This window comes from Aotus nancymaae, unplaced genomic scaffold (genome assembly GCF_030222135.1).
Source record: "Aotus nancymaae isolate 86718 unplaced genomic scaffold, 86718_ANA_hifiasm-v0.15.2.pri h1tg000006l, whole genome shotgun sequence".
NCBI classification, from domain to species: Eukaryota; Metazoa; Chordata; class Mammalia; order Primates; family Aotidae; genus Aotus; species Aotus nancymaae.
In genome coordinates this window covers 75,515,422-75,535,893 of record NW_026988417.1, presented here as the reverse complement: position 1 = coordinate 75,535,893, position 20,472 = coordinate 75,515,422, and the positions used below count along the sequence as shown (strand labels likewise).

The 20,472-nt window shown below is 41.4% G+C and overlaps 1 protein-coding gene and 1 non-coding gene across 3 annotated transcripts in view; one reads left to right on the top strand and one right to left on the bottom strand.

Moving 5' to 3' along the window:
• SCD5 (stearoyl-CoA desaturase 5) overlaps window positions 1–20,472 on the top strand; it is a 169,774-nt gene that overhangs the window by 135,522 nt on the left and 13,780 nt on the right. The window contains exon 4 of one of the 2 annotated variants that reach the window (XM_021669628.2): window positions 2,543–2,681. The exons of the other annotated variant lie outside the window; for it this stretch is intronic. Within the exon in view, the coding sequence (XP_021525303.2) occupies window positions 2,543–2,681 (139 nt within the window). Of the gene's footprint in view, window positions 1–2,542; window positions 2,682–20,472 lie in introns of those variants that run through there. 2 annotated transcript variants of the gene reach the window in all.
• Window positions 14,462–14,580, bottom strand: LOC135271896 (5S ribosomal RNA). Its single transcript, XR_010340021.1, has one exon. It is a non-coding gene; the product is annotated as a 5S ribosomal RNA (ribosomal RNA).

Here is a 20,472-nt window from a genome sequence, read left to right as displayed (position 1 = left end):
TACTGTCTCTCCTTGGATGGGTTTATGACTCTCTTTGAAATTCACATTACTTAGTTGCCTTGTGACCTTAGCTCTTGATGAGTTAAAGAGAAGTTATGGTTGTGTATGTTAGTCAGCTCTTTCTCATTGTTGAGGTGAGAGCAATATTCCCTAGTGACTTTCTACATCTAAGCAGACACAGAACTCTGCATCCTATTTTATAATCCGTATTTTTCATCTAACAGAATACTGTAAAATCTTTCTAGTTTAATGTCTGCTTAATATTTTATTGTGAGGATGTATTAGATGTGTCATAATTATTTTTGATGAACACTGATGAACTACCATCTTTTTTTGTTTGTTTGTTTCGAGACAGTTTCACTCTTGTTGCCCAGGCTGGAGTGCAGTGGCGCAATCTCGGCTTACCGAAACCTCTGCCTCCCGCGTTCAAGCAATTATCCTGCCTCATCCTCCTGAGTAGCTGGGATTATAGACATGTAACACTATGCCCAGCTAATTCTGTATTTTTAGTAGAGATGGGGTTTCTCCATGTTGGTCAGGCTGGTCTTGAACTCCCAACCTCAGGTGATCCACCCACCTCAGCCTCTCAAAATTTTTTTCTTTTTTGAGATGGAGTTTTGCTCTTGTTGCCCAGGCTGGAGTGCAGTGACTGGTCTTGGCTCACTGCAACTTCTACCTCCCAGGTTCAAGTGATTCTCCTGCCTCAGCTTCCCAAGTACCTGGGATTACAGGCGTCCATCACCGTGCCCGGATAATTTTTTTTTTTTTTAACAGAATCTTGTTCTGTCATCCAGGCTGGAGTGCAGTGGCATGATGCTGGCTCACTGCAACCTCTGCCTCCTGGGTTCAGGCAATTCTCCTGCCTCAGCCTCCCGAGTAGCTGAAATTCCAGGCACCCGCCACCATGCCCAGCTAATTTTTATATTTTTAGTAGAGACAGTGTTTCACCATGTTGGCCAGGCTGGTCTTGAACTCCTGACCTCAGGTGATCTGCCCACCTTGGCCTCCCAAAGTGCTGGGATTACAGGCATGAGCCACCATGCCCCATCTTTTTTTTTAAAAAAATTATAATAATACTATGATGATCAATTTTGTATGTAAATTTTTGACCATAGCTGTGATACTTTCCTTTAGCTAAAATCAGAATTGCCAAGTCAAATAATACGTAAAACTCTTGGCATTTGATACCTATTTTCATATGAATTTTGAAATTTTTGATTGCAATTTTATGTTTTGGGCTATTTACAACATTGCCTTTTAAAACAGATAGCTAGGCATGGTGGCTCATGCCTGTAATCCCAGGACTTTGGGAAGCTGAGGTGGGAGAATTGCTTTACCCCAGAACTTTGAGACCAGTCTGGGGAACGTAGTGAAATCCTGTCTCTATCAAAAATAAGAAAATTAGCTGAACATGATGGCACGTACTTGTAGTTCCAGTTACTTGGGAGAGTGAGACAGGAGGATTGCTTCAGCTCAGGACTTTGAGGCTGCAGTGAGCTAAGATTGACTCACTGCACTGCAGCCTGAGTGACACAAGGAGACCCAGTCTCACAAATAAACATAAATAAATAAGATACACTGTTCTTTTCTCTACCCATGGCCAAAGACACTGTCTCTTAATTTCTCTCCTTTTTTGTTGAAGAGAAAAATCTGACACAGTGGAAATGTCCCCACATTCCTGTCCAGAATCCTCCCACCTCTCAGTGGAAGAAGAAGGTAGAATGGTCACAAAATCTGGTGCCTAGATAGGTGAGTTAGCAGATAGGGTGTGTTGCAGATTTCTCATGTTTACTCTCTCCAGTTCTCTGAGCTAGGACATATGACTCCATAAGTCGTGAATGTCACCTTAGTGCTGTTTTACAACGTGGAAGACTCTTTTTCTAAAGAATCTGGTTAATGCTGGGCTAGAAAGAGAGGGGCATAGGAGAAAAATTTGTTTAAACAAGAGGCATCTGAAGCCATAAATGCATATATTAAGGCAAGACACGGACTGATTAACTAGAAACACATCCATTATTTTTGCTGTCCAACTTGTTCTTTCCATGAGATGATTTGTGAGGTTGTTGTCCTTGTGACAGCAATTTTGTGAAAATGTTAAATAAGGCTGAATCCCTTTAAAAAATTGAGAGTATGATTCATTCATATTTGTGAAATGTAAGTACATTTTCTCTCTTACTGCTGCAAACTGCTGACAGCGATGTATTATGGAGACCCCTTGTCAGTTGACAGTTGAATTGGAAATATTGTTGTAAGTAATGAATTTGTTGATAGCTGTTCCATTGCCTAGAATGAATATTTAGATTAGTCACATGCAGGCTGTCATGTCAGAGCTACCAGGACCTTTTGCTTTGATATAATTTACTCTAATTCCTCAGTGCTCATCTCAGCATGTTATATCCTATTGAATGTGTCAAGGGATGATTAGATTGAGAGATGCAAGGTTTTATTATTGACACGATTTCTACAGGAGCACTAGAGAAATTAAACCCTAGCTGAACAAACCTGGGTAGAACTCTCAGCCATTTTCTTTATTCTTTATCAGTACACAGCACATCCAGAGACAAGGAAGGGCCCTCCACCAAGAGGCTGCATGTGAGATGCTTTGTGAAAGGCACCAAGGGCATATATTGAAAGTCACCCTTCCCGGATTACACTTTTTAGCTTTGTTACATACTCATTGAAACCACTCTGAAAAGTGCTGCTTGATGCCGCATGCCCTTTCTGTATCCCTGGAGGTATTCTGAAGGTCAGAAGAGAGAGACACAACAGTGAGTGAGGCTTGGTGATAACATATAGAATAACAGACGGGGACACCACACCCAGGCCTTTTTTAACTGTGTGAAGCATAGACAGAACTGCAGTCTGTGCTAACATTAGGTTATTTATTCATTCAGTCAGTTGACACAAAGAGGGAGGTAAAATATGGTCCTAAAATCAAAAGATTTCAGTTTTTTCATTCTCTCTCTGAGATTCTGTTTCCACATCTAGAGCAGGGTAATGGTGATACCTACCTTATAAAATTATTGGGTGCATATATTAGTTAATATATGTAAAAATACAGAGGAGATGTACAATAAATATTTGTGTTATTAACTACACATACAGCACTCTATAGGAGATATTCTTTATAAAGACTTTAGGTTCTAAAAGGCTGTACAGGTATTGTTTTTTAATGAATCAAAAGTGACCAAGTGGAATTTAAGCTATCATTTCCAGATGCATTTCTATAAATAAAAACATAAGTATAGTCTATTTGGAGAGGAGAGTTCTGTAGATGTCTTTTAGGTCCGCTTGGTCCATAGCTGAGTTCAAGTCCTAGATATCCTTGTTAATTTTCTGTCTCATTGATCTGTCTAATATTGACAGTGGGGTGTTAAAGTCTCCCACTATTATTGTGTAAGGGTCTAAGTCTCTTTGTAGGTCTCAAAGAACTTGCTTTATGAATCTGGGTGCTCTGTATTGGGTGCATATATATTTAGCTTTTCTTGTTGCATTGATCCCTTTACCATTATGTAATGCCCTTCTTTGTCTTTTTTGATCTTTGTTGATTTAAAGTCTGTTTTATCAGAGACTGGGATTGCAACCCCTGCTTTTATTTGCTTTCCATTTGCTTGGTAAATATTCCTCCATCCCTTTATTTTGAGCCTACAAGTGTCTTTGCATGTAAGATGGGTCTTCTGAATACAGCACACTGATGGGTTTTGACTATCCAATTTGCCAGTCTGTGTCATTTAACTGGGGCATTTAGTCCATTTACATCTCAGGTTAATATTATTACGTGTGGAAGTCAACAGAATATACATTCTTCTCAGCACCAAATCACACTTATTTTAAAATTGACCACATAATTGGAAGTAAAACACTCCTCAGCAAATGTAAAAGAACAGAAATTGTAACAAACAGTCTCTCAGACCACAGTGCAATCAAATTAGAACTCAGGATTAAGAAACTCATTCAAAACTGTACAACTACATGGAAACTGAACAACTTGCTCCTGAATGACTACTGGGTATAATAATGAAATTAAGGCAAAAATAAATAAGTTATTGGAAACCCATGAAAACAAAGACACAACATATCAGAATCTCTGAGACACAGGTAAAGCAGTGTTTAGAGGGAAATTTATAGCACTAAATGCCCACAAGAGAAAGTGGGAAAGACCTAAAATTGACATCAAAGAAATAGAGAAGTAAGAGCAAACAAATTCAAAATCTAGCAGAAGACAAGAAATAACTAAGATCAGAGCAGAACTGAAGGAGATAGAGACATGAAAAGCCCTTCAAAAAAATCAGTGAATCCAGGAGCTGGTTTTTTTGAAAAGATTAACAAAATAGATAGACTGCTAGTCAGACTAATAGAGAAGAAAAGAGAGAAGAATCAAATAGACACAATAAAAAATGATAAAGGGGATATCATCACTGCTCTCACAGAAACACAAATTACCATCAGAGAATACTATAAACACCTTTTTGCAAATAAACTAGAAAATCTAGAAGAAATGAATAAATTCCTGGACACATACACCCTCCCAAGACTAAACCAGGAAGAAGTTGAATCCCTGACTAGACCAATAACAAGTTCTGAAATTGAGGCAGTAATTGATAGCCTACCAACCAAAAAAAAGCCCAGGATCAAGCAGATTCACAGCTGAATTCTACCAGAGGTACAAAGAGGAGCTGGTATGATTCCTTCTGAAACTATTCCAAACAATAGAAAAAGAGGGACTCCTCCCTAACTCATTTTATGAGGGCAGCATCATCTGGACACCAAAACCTGGCAGACACAACAAAAAAGGAAATTTCAGTCCAGTATCCCTGATGAACATCAAAGCGAAAATCCTCAATAAAATACTGGCAAACAGAATCCAGCAGCACATTAAAAGGCTTACCCACTAGAATCAAGTCAGCTTCATCCCTGGGTTGCAAGGCTGGTTCAACATATGCAAATCAATAAACGTAATCAATCACATAAACAGAACCAATGACAAAAACCACATGATTATCTCAATAAAGATGCAGAAAAGGCCTTCGATAAAATTCAACACCCTTCATGCTAAAAACCCTCTATAGGCTAGGTATTGATGGAACATATCTCAAAATAATAAGAGCTATTATTAATTTATTTATTTGAGACAGAATCTTGCTCTGTTGCTAGGCTGAAGTACAGTGGCATGATCCCAGCTCACTGCAACCTCTGCCTCCCGGGTTCAAGCAATTCCCCTGCCTCCACCTCCTGAGTAGCTGGGACTACAGGCATGCAGCACCACGTCCAGCTAATTTTTTTTTTTTTTTTTTGTATTTTAGTAGAGACCGGGTTTCACCCTGTTGGTCAGGACGGTCTCCATCTCCTGACCTAGTGATCCACCCACCTCAGCCTCTCAAAGTGCTGGGATTACAGGCGTGAGCCACAGCGCCAGGCCAAATAAGAACTATTTATGACACACCCACACAAAGTATCGTACTGAATGAGCAAAAGCTGAAGTATTCCCTTTGAAAACTGGCACAAGGCAAGGATGCCCTCTCTCACCACTCCTGTTCAACATAGTATTGGAAGTTCTGGCCAGGGCAATCAGGCAAGAGAAAGAAATGAAGGTATTCAAATAGAAATAGAGGAAGTCAAATTGTCTCTTTTTGCAGATGACATGATTGTATATTTAGAAAAACCTATCGCCTCAGCCCAAAATCTCCTTAAGCTGATAAGCAACTTCAGCAAAGTCTTAGGATACATAATCAATGTGCAAAAATCACAAGCATTCCTATACATCAATAATAGACTGACAGGCAAATCATGAGTGAACTCCCATTCACAATTGCTACAAAGAGAATAAGAATAAAATAACTAGGAATACAATTTACAAGGGATGTGAAGGACCTGTTCAAGGAGAACTACAAACAGCTGCTCAAGGAAATAAGAGAGGACACAAACAAATGGAAAAACATTCCATGCCCATGGATAGGAAGACTGAATATCATGAAAATGGCCATATTGCCCAAAGTAATTTATAGATTCAATGTTATCCCCATCAAGCTACCATTGACTTTCTTCACAGAATTAGAAAAAAACTACTTTAAATTTTATATGAAACAAAAAAAAAGAGCTTGCATTGCCAAGACAGTCCTAGCAAAAAGAGCAAAGTTGGAGGCATCATGGTACCTGACTTCAAACTATACTACAAGCCTACAGTAATCAAAACAGCATGATATGGGTACCAAAACAGGTATATAGACCAATGGAACAGAACAGAAGCCTCAGAAATAACACCACACATCTACAACCATCTGATCGTTGACAAACTTGACAAAAACAAGCAATAGGAAAATGATTCCCTATTTAATAAATGGTGTTGGGAAAACTGGCTAGCCATATGCAGAAAACTGAAACTGGACCCCTTCCTTACACCTTATACAGAAGTGAACTCAAGATGGATTAAAGACTTAAACGTAAGACCTAAAACCATAAAAACCCTAGAAGAAAACATAGGCATACCATTCAGGACATAGGCATGGGCAAAGACTTCATGACTAAAACACCAAAAGCAATGGTAACAAAAGCCAAAATTTACAGATGTGATCTAATTAAACTAAAGAACTTTTGCACAGCAAAAGAAGCTATCATCAGAATGAACAGGCAACCTACAGAATGGGAGAAAATTTTTGCAATCTATCCATCTGACAAAGGGCTAATATCCCGAATCGACAAAGAACTTAAACAAATTGACAAGAAAAAAACAACCCCATCAAAAAGTGGGCAAAGGACATAAACAGACACTTCTCAAAAGAAGACGTTAATGTGGCTAACAAACATATGAAAAAGAGCTCATCATCACTGGTCATTAGAGAAATGCAAATCAAAATCACAATGAGATACCATCTCACGCCAGTTAGAATGACGATCAAGAAAAGGTCAGGAGACAATAGATGCTGGAGAGGATGTGGAGAAATAGGAAAGCTTTTACACTGTTGGTGGGAGTGTAAATTAGTTCAATCATTGTGGAAGACAGTGTGGTGATTCCTCAAGGATCTAGAACTAGAAATACCATTTGACCCAGCAATCCTGTTACTGGATATATATCCAAAGGATTATAAATCATTCTACTATAAAGATACCTACATACATATGTTTACTGCAGCACTGTTCACAATAGTAAAGACTTGGAACCAACCCAAATGCCCATCAATGATAGACTGGATAAAGAAAATGTGGCACATACATACCGTGGAATACTATGCAACCATAAAAAAGGATGAGTTCATGTCCTTTGCAGGGACATGGATGAAGCTGGAAACCATCATTCTCAGCAAACTAACACAGGAACAGAAAACCATGTTCTCACTCGTAAGTGGGAGTTGAACAATAAGAACACATGGACACAGGGAGGGGAACATCATACACCAGGCCTATCAGGGGTGGAGGGCTAGGTGGAGATAGCATTAAGAGAAATACTTAATGCAGTTGACAGGTTGATGGGTACAGCAAACCACCATGGCATGTGTATACCTATGTAACAAACCTGCACATTCTGCGCATGTGTCCCAGAACTTAAAGTGTAATTAAAAACAAAACAAAAAACATGAGTAGTCCCATCAAAGCTTAAAACCAGGAGTACTTGTCTCTTCCCTACCTTCTATTAAACATTTTCCCCCAGTGTGGACTTCTGACGTCTACAGTACCTTCATTTGCCACCTCCCGACCAGCTGATGCTCTGCTGATTTGGGTGGTCTCTGAACCCAGCAACTTGGAACTCATGGAGCCACCCTTGGCTTACAGTAGACATGTCAGCAACAGCCATTTCACTGTGCTTACGCTTAAGTTCCCTCATAAACTTCTGGCCTTCACCAGCATTAACAAAGTTTAGACCCAAAAGGTAGTGATGATATCTACCTTACGAAATTATTGGGTGACTAAGTTAGTTAATACATGTGAAAGTTAATTGTTGCTAACCTTTAGCTGCAGCCTCAGAAAGTTTCCTTTTTCACTTTGCCAATCCCTGTTCCTTCCTCGTTGATCCCTATTCACTCCTTAGCCTTAAGAATTCTTCCTCCTGTGCCATGAGCCCCCTGCAAAGCTTGGCGTTCTCTCATGACTTCCAGTTTGAAAAACTATTTTTACTTTTGTTTTCATCCTAATTATGTGCTTCTTTTTAGCAGCATCTTAAAGACACTCACTACTTTTATACTTTTCTGACAGATGATGTTACTGCTGTTCATAAAACATCTCAGAACTGAGCACAAACCCAGCGAACACACCCCTGACTAATGAACAAAGTGTGGCCAAATGCTTGCTTGTGGCCACTAATACCATCTGCTGATGATAGGTAAAAAGGTTGAAGCCTTTCTCCACCCTGCTTTGTTCATACCTGTGAACTTCCTTAAATGGAAAATTTATAAGCAGAGACATTTCTATAATGAGGGGTATGAAAGATACAAAGGGGAAAAAAAGAGATAGTCCTTGCCTTTATATATCTTCTAATTTAATTGGAAAGAAAAGGCACACACTTATGAAATAGCCAGGGACTCCCAAATTTGTATATGAAAGTGACACTGTAGTAGATGATAATATTAAGAACCAAAGGGGATTCACAATTTCGGAGGGAATGATAGAATGAGGTTCTCGAAAGAGTCTGCGTGAAGTGATGGTTCTTTGTCACTGGCAGGGTGAGGGCCTTCTCCTGACAGCACTCATTCTTCAGGAACAGAGTTTATTCTCAGTTAAGATTTCTTTTATATATCTCAGTAAACGTTAAAAATTCTCTATGTGTAGGTCTTACATGTTTCTTTTTTGGTTTATTTCTAGACATTCTATAATTTTTTTGTTATCATCAACGGTAATCGCTGAGCTTTTATCACAGACAGTGAGAGGGACTGTGAGTAGACGCTCAGACATCCAGCCGTCCCTCCCTAGGTATCCTGGGCTGACAGTGGGAAGTATCATGTTGACCAGACAAGTTGCAGAGTGCCACGTAGGTGGCCAGAGGCAGGGGTTCCTGATGGAGAGCCAATGTCTAGATGTTTGATGTAATCCCACTTTGGAAATTAGAAGTTCACATTCTCCCCTTTGTGCTCTTCTTAAAGAAATGCTTTCATGGGTTCAAAAAATTAAAAAAATAAATAAATAAAACATAGGCTAGCTCTCTTCTTGGGGAAAGACATCTCACTGCAAAGGGTAGTCTAAGAGTCAAATTCTTAGACTAAAATATGAAAATTGCAAAGATTAAAAGGGATGAATTCCCAATGAAAGAGAGATCAAAGAAATCAGTGTCAACCTACCAGCTGAGGAAAATTCTTGCTAGAAATTGACTTTGGACAGGCTCCCTGTCCAAGTCACTTACTTCTCTTCACACTGCCTGTTTTCCTATAAAACAGTAACAAATCTATCACACAGAATTAAAGAATACTAGTGCTGAGACAATGTGATTTGTCAAAACATGCTCATTCACTTTGGGAGGCTGAGGTGGGTGGATCACTTGAGGTCAGGAGTTCAAGACCAGCCCAGCCAACATGGCAAAACCCCATGTCTACTAAAAATACAATAATTAGTTGGGTGTGGAGGCAGGTGCCTGTAATCCCAGCTGCTTGGGAGGCTGAGGCAGGAGAATTGCTTGAACCCAGGAGACAGAGGTTGCAGTGAGACGAGATTGTGCTTGAGATTTATGAGACTCTGTCTCATAAAAACAAACAAAACATTCTTATTGACTCAACTGAAGTGTGCTGGCTCTTCTTCTGTCATTTGACTTAGTTTTATAAACCTACTCTTATCAGTCTTCCATTTCAAAGAAGAGAAAAACAATTACTCAGATGTCCTAATTATCAAGAAATCTGGAGAAACTATGTATGCATATATGGTTCTTAGTTGGGCAGAATTCGACAGCTTATCCATCTATCTATCTATCTGTCTGTCTGTCTGTCTGTCTGTCTGTCTGTCTGTCTGTCGTCTATCAGTGACTTTCAGATGTTGCCCAACTAGTTCTGCCCCACTAAGAACATGGATTTTTGTGATAATGAAAGCTTTCTCTTACAATCAGAGGGCCAATGTTTGCTGTAAAGTACTGAGAGTTACATGTCATATTTGACTGCAAAACATTTTAGGGCAAAAATGTGATGTTAAGAGTCTCAGAATCCCAGTTGGTGGTGAGGGGATTTCTGGAGACTGAGGGACCTTTTGGATCCTGAAGGTCAAGTGTTTCCAGAGACAACGAGGAATTGAAATTCGGAAACACATTCTAATGCGGGAGCTCAGGCAGGTGGAGATTCTATAGCTGTGGTGGCTTTATATGATAATGTATTTATTTTTCTTTGCACCCTTTGCGTCTTTGCTGATTATTAACTACCAGGGTATGGAGGACCAAGATTTAAACCATTCAAACTTCGTATTGAAAGTTTGGGTACAAGTTGTATTAGAGGAAGGGATGATTAAGTTGAGGGGTCTCAGGTTTAAGTCTCTCTCTCTTTTTTTTTTTTTTTTTTGAGACAGGGTTTCACTTTGTCGCCTAGGCTTGAGTGCAGTGGCCTGAACAGGGCTTACTGCAGCCTCAACCTCCCAGGCTCAAGCAATCCTCCTGTTTCGGCCCCCAAGTATCCAGGACTACAGGCGTGTACCACCACACCCAGCTAATTTTTGTATTTTTAATAGAGACAGGGTTTTGCCATGCTGTCCAGGCTGGTCTCAGGGATCCACCCACCTCACCTGCCCAAAGTGTTGGGACTACAGGTGTGAGCCACCACACCTGACTGAGGTCTTTCTTTTCTAATTGTCACCAGCATCTAATGTGTCCCCATCTCCTCCGTTACTGTGGACTATTATGAGCTGGCATTGCCTTGCATATAAATAGGCAAAACATCTACTTTGAAGTGATCCCCCTCAGGTACTCTTTCAGAATGTTTTTACTCTGGAAAATTTAAAATTCTAATAAGCCCAGTATAAGTCTACATCAACTCTTAGAATAACAATAACAGCTTGCAGTTGTTATTTTTTACTATTTCTATAACATTCTTTTTCATATTGATTTTAGTGTATTGAGGACCTACTGTGCACCAGACACTTTTATGTGCATATTAAAGTTCTTTTCCTTATCTCTGTGCATGGTAGAATCTGAGACTCTGAGAAGTTGAGTCAGTAATATTTTGTAAATGGTAGAATTGGAATCTAAACCCAACTCTGTGTTGGTCCAAAGTGCATGCTCTTCCTACCGAGTTACACTGTCATAATATTCAAAGGGAATAATGTCTTTTTTTTTCCTCCACTTCACCCAATTGCCTGCTTACTTTGCTTATATGTTTTATATTTTATTTCATTTCTGAGTTATTCAGAATAAGAAATTGTGTTTTCTTAATTATGAGTCAAAGCTGTCTCCTGCATAAAACCTTTTAATAACTTCCTCTTGGGAAAAATTGCAATTCTTATCTCAATGCCATGGCCACGGCTGCCCTATCCCTTGGTACTTCTGTTTTGTACCTCACTTCCTACTAATGCCATTCCCCTCACACTTCAGGCTATTTCGTGACGCTGTGCCTTTGCTCATGTTTCTTTGGTTCAGATCCTCACTCCTCGAAGTGTAGTTCCAGGACCAGCAGCATCAGTGTCATCTGGGAGCTTGTTAGAAATGCAGGATCTCACGCCCCACTCCAGACCCCAGGTGGTTTGAATGCACAATAATGTCTGTCTACAGTAATGGTTTTGGAATGTTCTTATTATGTTTTTCACCTAGCCAATTTTGTTCTACATTTTAATTATTTTATTTTTTTGTTTTGTTTTCACTCTTGTCTCCCAGGCTGAAGTGCAATGGCATGATCTCAACTCACTGCAACCTCTGACTCCTAGGTTCAAGTGATTCTCCTGCCTCAGCCTCCTGAGTATCTGGGACTACAGGCTTGTGTCACCACACCTGGCTAATTTTATATTTTTTGTAGAGATGTGGTTTCACCATGTTGGCCAGGCTGGTCTCAAACTCCTGACCTCAGGTGATCTGCCCGCTTTGACCTCCCAAAGTGCTGGGATTATAGGCATGAGCCACTGCACCTGGCCAATTTTTTAATGTTTTATTTCAGTCTGTTTTTGGGGAACAGGTGGTGTTTGGTGACATAAATAAGTTCTTTGGTGGAGATTTCTGAGACTTTGGTGCACCGATCACCTGAGCAGTGTACACTGTAGTTAATGTGTAGTCTTTTACCCCTCACCACCCCCCACACTTTCCCCCAAATACCCAAAGTCCAGTGTATCATTCTTATGCCTTTGCATCCTCATAGCTTAACTTCCTCATGTGAATGAGAACATACGATGTTTGGTTTTCCATTCCTGGGTCACTTCACTTAGAGTGATAGTCTCCAGTTCCACCCAGGTTGCTGCCATTGCCATCCTTTTGTTCTTTTTTATACCTAGCCAACTCTTACTCATTCTTCAAAACTCACCTCTAGGAAGCTAAGGTCAGTAGTTCTCAAAATGTAGTCCAAAGACTGTTGGTCAGGGGAATCCCCAAGACCCTTTCAGAGGGTCTGTAAGGTCCTCTTGTCCAACTACACATCTGTGTGAGACAGACTTTCTTCATAGACTTCAACCAAAACAACATATGGCAACAGACTGCCTGCAGCAGCAGATATGAGAATCCAGCTGCCTCTCATAAAGCCAGACATCCAGGAGATCGGCAAAGATATCACACTGTGCCATTCTTCACCCTCCATCTTTTTGTTGCATTGAAAAATTCAGTTTTTTTCTAAAAATATGTAACTTATTTAGCATGTAATAGGTTTGTTATTTTAACGAATTGATATATTTAATATAAATTATATATTATTAACAAATATACATATATTTTATATGTAATCTTTTAGATAGAACTTTATATGATTAATATATATTAACATTTAATGTTTAATGAATTAATAAAACGTTTCCCAGTTTTAATTTCCCATACAGTAAATAGCAATATCTCTAACCCCCTAAACAAAAGATCTTTGTCATTCTCAGTATTTTTTTTTTTGACACAAGATCTTGCTCTGTCACCCAGGCTGGAGTGCAGTGGCATACTCACGGATCAGTGTAGCCTCAACCTCCCCAGGCTTGGGTGAGTGAGCCTCTTACCTCAGCCTCCAGAATAGCTGGGACCACAGGTGTGTACCGCAATGCCTGACTAATTTTTGTATGTTTTGTAGAAATGGGGTTTTGCCATGTTGCCCAAGCTGGTCTTGAACTCTGGGCTCAAATGATCCACTGGCCTTGGCCTCCCAAAGTGCTGGGATTACAGGCATGAGCCACTGCATCTGGCCTCAATCGTATTTTTTCTTAATGTAAAAGAGCCCTGAGACCAAAGAGCTTTGGATCCACTGTCCTAAGGTGAATGAAATGCCCTCCTTAGCAGGTCTGTGATATCATGGGCATAACTCACCTTTATGCTTATCTTTTTATATTAAAATAATCTGCTCATAGAATTCTGTCATCAGACTATAAGCTTCATGAGGACTATGTGCCATTCATCTTTCTATTTTCTGAGCCTGATGAACTACCTAACAACCCCTCCCACTCCCCATCAAAAAATAATTGAGGACTAAGTAGTATGTCTACTATCTAGTTTATAGAGAGCACTGGACAACCTACAGCGGAGACCTACAGCTTTAGCAGGGATGAAGTGTGCACGATGTGAAGGAAGCAGCACATGGACTTCACCACTTGTGGAGTTTCATCCCCTCAAAGTGTGTTTCAGCAACCTGGAGTTCTGTCTCCCAAGGTGAGGCAGGGAAGTTCTGTGAGCATACTACCATTCATGCACGGTCACACCAGATAAACAGTAATCTCCAGTATTTGTGGTGCCTTCAAAGGCACGGTGACCCTCAAAGGTACAGAGAGAGGACCACCTACAAAGATGTGGATGGTTCAACAGTAGACCCATTTGGCTATATCTGCTGTCAGTAACCTCAGCCAACTCCAGTGTGAGAGGAGGAAGGCATGGGTCTTCTCTACACCAGAATCCCATGTTGTCAGACCAAATTCTACTGCAAGTAGCAGTTTGAGACTTGATGAAGACCTACCTCTGCCCTTTGGACACCCTGAAAGGCCCCTTGCATGGAAACCATGATGCAGTAGATGTTCTCCTAAGGACACACACAGCTCACTTTCTACTCAGTATCCAGCAACAGAATCCTGTTGGTGGTGGAGGACAGGATGGAGCAAAGCCCCCGGTAATGCCTCTCTGAAACATGTTAGCTGCTGGGAGGTACCCATACAGTATTTTTAGCCGATCCAAATATTTTCAATACCTTTATTTTGCCAGTGAAAATTTATTTCCCAGTGAAAATTTATTTCCCTTATTCTAATTACAAACTATTTACAGGTGATTGGAGATAAAAAAAATAGTTGAAGCCTCGTAACACCTCTGGTGTGTGAGCTGATTAGTTCGTCAGGTGCTCACTAAGCATACCTGAAGTGTGGATTTATTTATTTATTTTTTTTTTAAAGAAGAAAATATAAAAAAAGTCTACAGCACCTGGTAGTCGCACGTGGTCTCCCATCCAAGTACTAACCAGGCCTGACCCTGCTTAGCTTCCAAGATCAGATGAAATTGGGCGCATTCAGGGTGGTATGGCCGTAGACTGAAGTGTGGATTTTTGATTACAGTACTTCATATGTTAATGAACTACCCCTAAGGTGAAGAATCACACACACACACACACACACACACACACACACACACACACACACCCCTCACCCTATTTATGCTGGAGAATCTTCAAGTAAATCACAAGCAGTAAAACAATGTCATTAAGTTCAAATACACATAGTGGAGTGAAAACTAACTATAGTAGTGGCTCACTACTCAGGTATCCAGTCATTTCATTTAACTGGAATAAACCAACAACCTGTACTTAAATGAAGAGGACACTATGTGCCAGAATGATGTTCGTTATTTCATGGAATCCTCAAAACTCCAAAGCACATGTTCCACCCTGTACCTCCACAGAAAGAGATCTTCGAATAAATGTCACGCTCCTCATAATTTTGCACTCTTAGTCTCAGCATAGCTGACCCCTTCAGGTCTCCCAGAGCCTGTGTGTTCTTGATTTGCACACAAATTGAATTTGTGTGTCTTAGTTGTCTGGTTTTCAAACCCTTCACAGATAAAGAGAAACAAGGTAGAAGGAACAAAGAAGCAACTGCAGGTGGCAACACTGACAAACAGAAATGACGGCTGATCAGGGTAGACCTGAAATTAAAAGATGGGTCGGCAAAGTTCAATAAGTAAGTATAAGAACTCAGTTCTTTTAGTAACTGACTTGTATATAATGACTCAGACAAGAGACTCATACTTCAATAGACCCTGCTGGCAAAACACAGAGCATCTACTGATGTTTCTCAAGATCATGCTCATGGCATTAGATACCTCTTAGGCACCACTGCAGACTCTCTCTGGACTTCTTCTGTCCTAGGGCATTTGGCCATTTGCTCTGAGCAGGTCTCTGTGCACTCCAACTGGCTTTGGTAGGTTCTTCCCAACACACCCTCCTCACACCTGTGCATGCGAGCCTCCTGCCTTGGGACTTCTCTGTTGGCAATGGAGCCTGAGACACTTCTCAGCCTCCAGGTTTGCAATCCAGAAGTTTGTATGTGGTAGGGGTGCTGGGATGAAAGGTGGGAGCTGGTGAGACATTCTTCCCCCAAACGTCTCCCAGAGGGAACGTCCTGAGGTTCAGTGGCTCAGATGGCCTCTTGGAAGATGGTCCAGCCTGACTGAGATAACAAACAGTAGCCAGTGCAGTAACACACTCTCCTCTTAGCTACCCCACCTCCCCTGCCTCCCACATTCTCTTTCTCTGGATTTGAGCTTTGTTTATAAAATAATAGCACACAAGCTTTTGCCTCAAGTCCTGCCCTCTGGAGAACCCAGGCTAAGACATTCATCACTATCAAGGAAGATCAAGTTTGTTTCATGAACTCTGATTAAGAAGGCAAAACAAGAAAAATGAGTAATTATTTCCATATGCAATTAATGTATTTATTTTCTACTCCTCTTACTATCATTCCCAACATAAACAATTTAAAAGTCTTGGTAATCGAACATGTAAATCTTCAACTAGGAAGAAAACTCAGTTACCTAAAATGATTATCTTCCCGAGTTCTTACAGCACAGTTGCACTGAAGGGACATCACATAATGCAATAATCATAGTTGAGAGGAGATCTATCAGGGTGGGCTGTCTGGAGTAAATCAATCTTGAGCTGATTTCTGAAGACTAGAGAGCTTTAGGAGGACAACGCGGCTTGAATACAGGAAGGGAACCCTTGTAACCTTTAGAGCCAACCATTGTGCACAAGGATCATGTCTTTCACATGAGAAACAAAGAAGCTGTGTTATATCAGCCTGTTCATTTTTGCCTTCAACAAGAAAAGTGGCTAGCAGACCTAATGCATTCAGCTACATCAGCTGATATTGATCATGCAGGTGGCTGAAATAACTCCATTGGCTCTTTTCCCATATAGAGGCTGACTGGCTGCTGGTGCATAGCTTATTATTGTTAGAGTTGTTAGAGTTTTGGAGTTCAACTTGCTCCCTTGAATGGGGTGGAGGATTGTACTCTGTTGTCCTTTCTGCATAGGATCTACATATATGTAGGCTAAAACAATTAGGGGAGCACACATGCACACATACATAAACACACAGGCACATATGCACATGTGTATATGCACTACTATCTAGTGTTACTGTCATTCCTTTAAAAATTTTGCTACCAAAAAAAGTAGAGATGGCTGGGTGTGGTGGCTTATGCCTGTAATCTTAGCACTTTGGAAGGCCAAGATGGGTGGATCACTTGAGACCAGGGGTTCGAGACCAGCCTGGCCAACATGGTGAAACCCTGTCTCTGCTAAAAATACAAAAAACAAACAAAAAAAATAGTTGGGCATGGTGGTGCATGTCTGTAATCCCAGCTAATGGGGAGACTGAGGCAGGAGAATCTCTTGAACCCGGGAAGAGAAGGTTGCAGTGAGCCTAGATTGCATCACTGCACTCCAGCAGAGCAAGACTGTCTCAAAAGGGGGGGAAAATGCCGAAACCAGAGAAAAATATATTTTATTTGCTGCATTTCAAGGTTCTGAAGAAGATGCTTTTGTGAAGCAGTGGTCTGCCCTCTGCTTCCTCCACAGTGGGGGAGATGCATCGAGAAGGTACAGGCCATGCATATGGATGATCCAAGTAAAAGGGTTTCTTCTACAGAATGCTTATCATGGAGTGACACAGGGGAAGAGATGTCAAGACTAATTGAGGGTCGAAGCTAGCTCTGGAGTAGTTTGATTACAACTTTCAGAGAATACTTCAAACACAGCAATCCTAAGTGCTTTCACTTAAAGACACTGCACACAGGAGAGACAAAACCCATTTTCAACTTAAACAATTTAAAAAGTTTGGAAGTTTTACTGCAAAACTCCACAGGGCAACCATCAAAATGGCCTTCCATTTTCAGATCTGCATCCAAGCGCATCACATATTTCACCTCCCTGTGGGCAATGCCAGAGGAGACAAAGGAAGGGAGAGAGAATGTTCCATGCATTTGCAAACTGTCAGGGCATATCATTTGTCCTCTAAATAAGTGTTTACTAAGCATCCGCATGATTTTACCTGGTCCCCTACAAGATGCAAAAATTGTAGGGAAAGTGAATTTCTGGCCAGCCTTTAAGTGAAATAAAAAACCAAACGTTTAATCAAGATGCCAGTGACAGCTCATCGCTCATCATTACGGTACCTTTGTGGGGCTGTAATTTCTTTCTCACCCGTTGTGGTGTTTGCTTCTTTTCACATTTCCTGAGGCTGGCCCCCTTGGAAGTCAGCAGGTCATTTCCCCTCCCTTCATGCTCTAATAGATTTCACTCTTGAGGTCTCACACACCACCAGCTCTGGACTGCTGTGTTTAGGGTTAGCAAAGCAGTCGGAAAATGCTTGCAGACAGAGAACTGATTTCTTTCTCATCCGAAGAAAAATGAGACTTTTAAGATGCTTATCACACCCACATTTGGGGAAATAAAAAGAAATCCCAAATGCTTTCTTCACTCTAAAACACATTCTTTTGTTTGTTTGTTTCAAGGCTGTTCTTAGTGTTTCAGTTCTCTTTATTGATCCAGTTTATTAGAGTTGAAGAAATTGAAAGGTTAGCACCCATATCTGGATTTGTGTTCTGTGACCAAGGTTTACTTGGATAGGGGCACTGTTGTGTGCAATGGCATTTGATTGTGTGAAAATGGACTCCTTGTCCAGAACTAAATGCTGAGGAACTTCTTCCCAATTGTGGTACTGGTGCGGTGAGAATTTGGGAGGGGTGGGCAGTAGAAAGGCTTTCAGCATCTGTTGTGGACCTGTCCTTATCAGTTGTCACCTTCAAGCTATAGAAAGCTGCTTTCGAAATGCCTGTAAAGTGAACTGGACTGGTTTTGCCTTTGTGTTTTTGACAAATATTTGGGTCTCAAATCTGTGGAGGAGAGCCACTCTTATTTCTTGGGTCATTCTTGGGTTGATCTCACCCCTTCCCTCTAGTTCTTCTTCTTTCTTTGCCCTCTCTCTCTCTCTTTTTTTTTTTTTTTGAGACAGAGCCTTGCTCTGTTGCCAGGTGCCAAGCTGGAATGCAGTGGCGCAATCTCAGCTCACTGCAATCTTCACGTCCTGGGTTCAAGCAATTCTTCTGCCTCAGCCTCCCGAGTAGCTGGGACTGCAGGCACACGCCACCATGCCCAGCTAATTTTTGTAATTTTTAGTAGAGTTGGGGTTTCACCATGTTGGCCAGGATGGTCTCGATCTCTTGACCTTGTGATCCGCCTGCCTCGGCCTCCCAAAGTGCTGGGGTTACAGGTGTGAGCCACCATGCCCGGCCTCTCTTTCTCTTTTTTTTTTTAAATAGAGTCTAACTCTGTTGCCTAGGCTGGAATGGAGTGGCGTGATCTTGGCTCACTGCAACCTCCACCTCCTAGGTTCAAGCAATCCTACTGCCTCAGCTTCCCTAGTAGCTGGGACTACAGGTGTGCATGACCACACCTGGCTAATTTTTGTATTTTTAGTAGAGACGGGGTTTCACCATGTTGGCCAGGCTGGTCTTGAACTCCTGACTTCAAGTGATCCTCCCCCTTCAGCCTCCCAAAGTGCTGGGATTACAGGTGTGAGCCACCATGCCGGTCCACTATTTTGCTCTCTTGATGAGTTTAGGTGCCTTCTCCTGTCTGAGTGTTCATAGAAAGACAGAAAGTCACTCACATTCCAAACCAAGACCAAACTTGTCAGAGTGCTTGTTAATCTTAAATATTGTCAAAATTTTACCATAATTGGAAGCTCAGGGAATGACCTAAAAGCTCATGCTCAGAAATTGTTCATTTAAACTGGGGGTAGGAAGCCTCACAGTGAAATCCATTGCTACCTGGGGGTTGGGTCCTGATGAGCAAGAATGTCTTAATTAAGTTCTTGGTTTTATGTACACAATCCTACATAGGCACCAATCCAAGAGATAAGCATCTTATGAAGAATCCAGAAGCAGTGTTCACAGTTATTGCATGGTTATAGTTTTCGGGAAACCTTGGGATTATGTCTCTCATACTCCTTGACTTACTGAAATCACTGTAGTGATTTCGTTTTCCTGGGAAACCAAGACTCATCGTTTATTAACCAAAATATAATTCAGTTAGTCATTCCACAGATATTTAGAAGTGCTTGCCATGTGGGATTCTCTCTTTGAGACCCTGGAGAATCTTCCTTTCTGCTGAGCTCTGCCGGCCTGGCAGTCTATCCACGTCATAGATCTGGTTACCCTAGAAGCTGGCTCTGAGATGGATATTACATTGTAGAAAGTTTACTGGAGCAGGTCCTTGGGGTCAATACCTGTGGAAGAGGGGTCAGAAGCAAGATGGGAAAAGGAAAGAAGCTGGGCTTTGATCAGTCTCAGTGGAGACATTAGTCAGCCCCACGGGGACCAGGCCTGGGCAATGGACTCCTCTAGTCAGTCACCAATATGTGGTCATTAGCGGAGGGGCATGACCTGGGGCAATGCAGCTCTCCACCAGAGGCAGCACGGCCAGCTACCAGGAGAGTAAGTCCTTTAATCCTAAGTGGGGACCTGGGTAACACATCACAGTGTTCACTACAGTGTGCTAGGATGCTTTCAGCTAATCTACGGAACATCTTGACTCAACTGGCTTCAACAATGGCCGGGCGCGGTGGCTCAAGCCTGTAATCCCAGCACTTTGGGAGGCCGAGGCGGGTGGATCACGAGGTCAAGAGATCGAGACCATCCTGGTCAACATGGTGAAACCCCGTCTCTACTAATACAAAAAATTAGCTGGGCACGGTGGCGCGTGCCTGTAATCCCAGCTACTCAGGAGGCTGAGGCAGGAGAATTGCCTGAACCCAGGAGGCGGAGATTGCGGTGAGCCGAGATCGCGCCATTGCGCTCCAGCCTGGGTATCAAGAGCGAAACTCCGTCTCAAAAAAAAAAAAAAAAACAATAGGACATTCCTT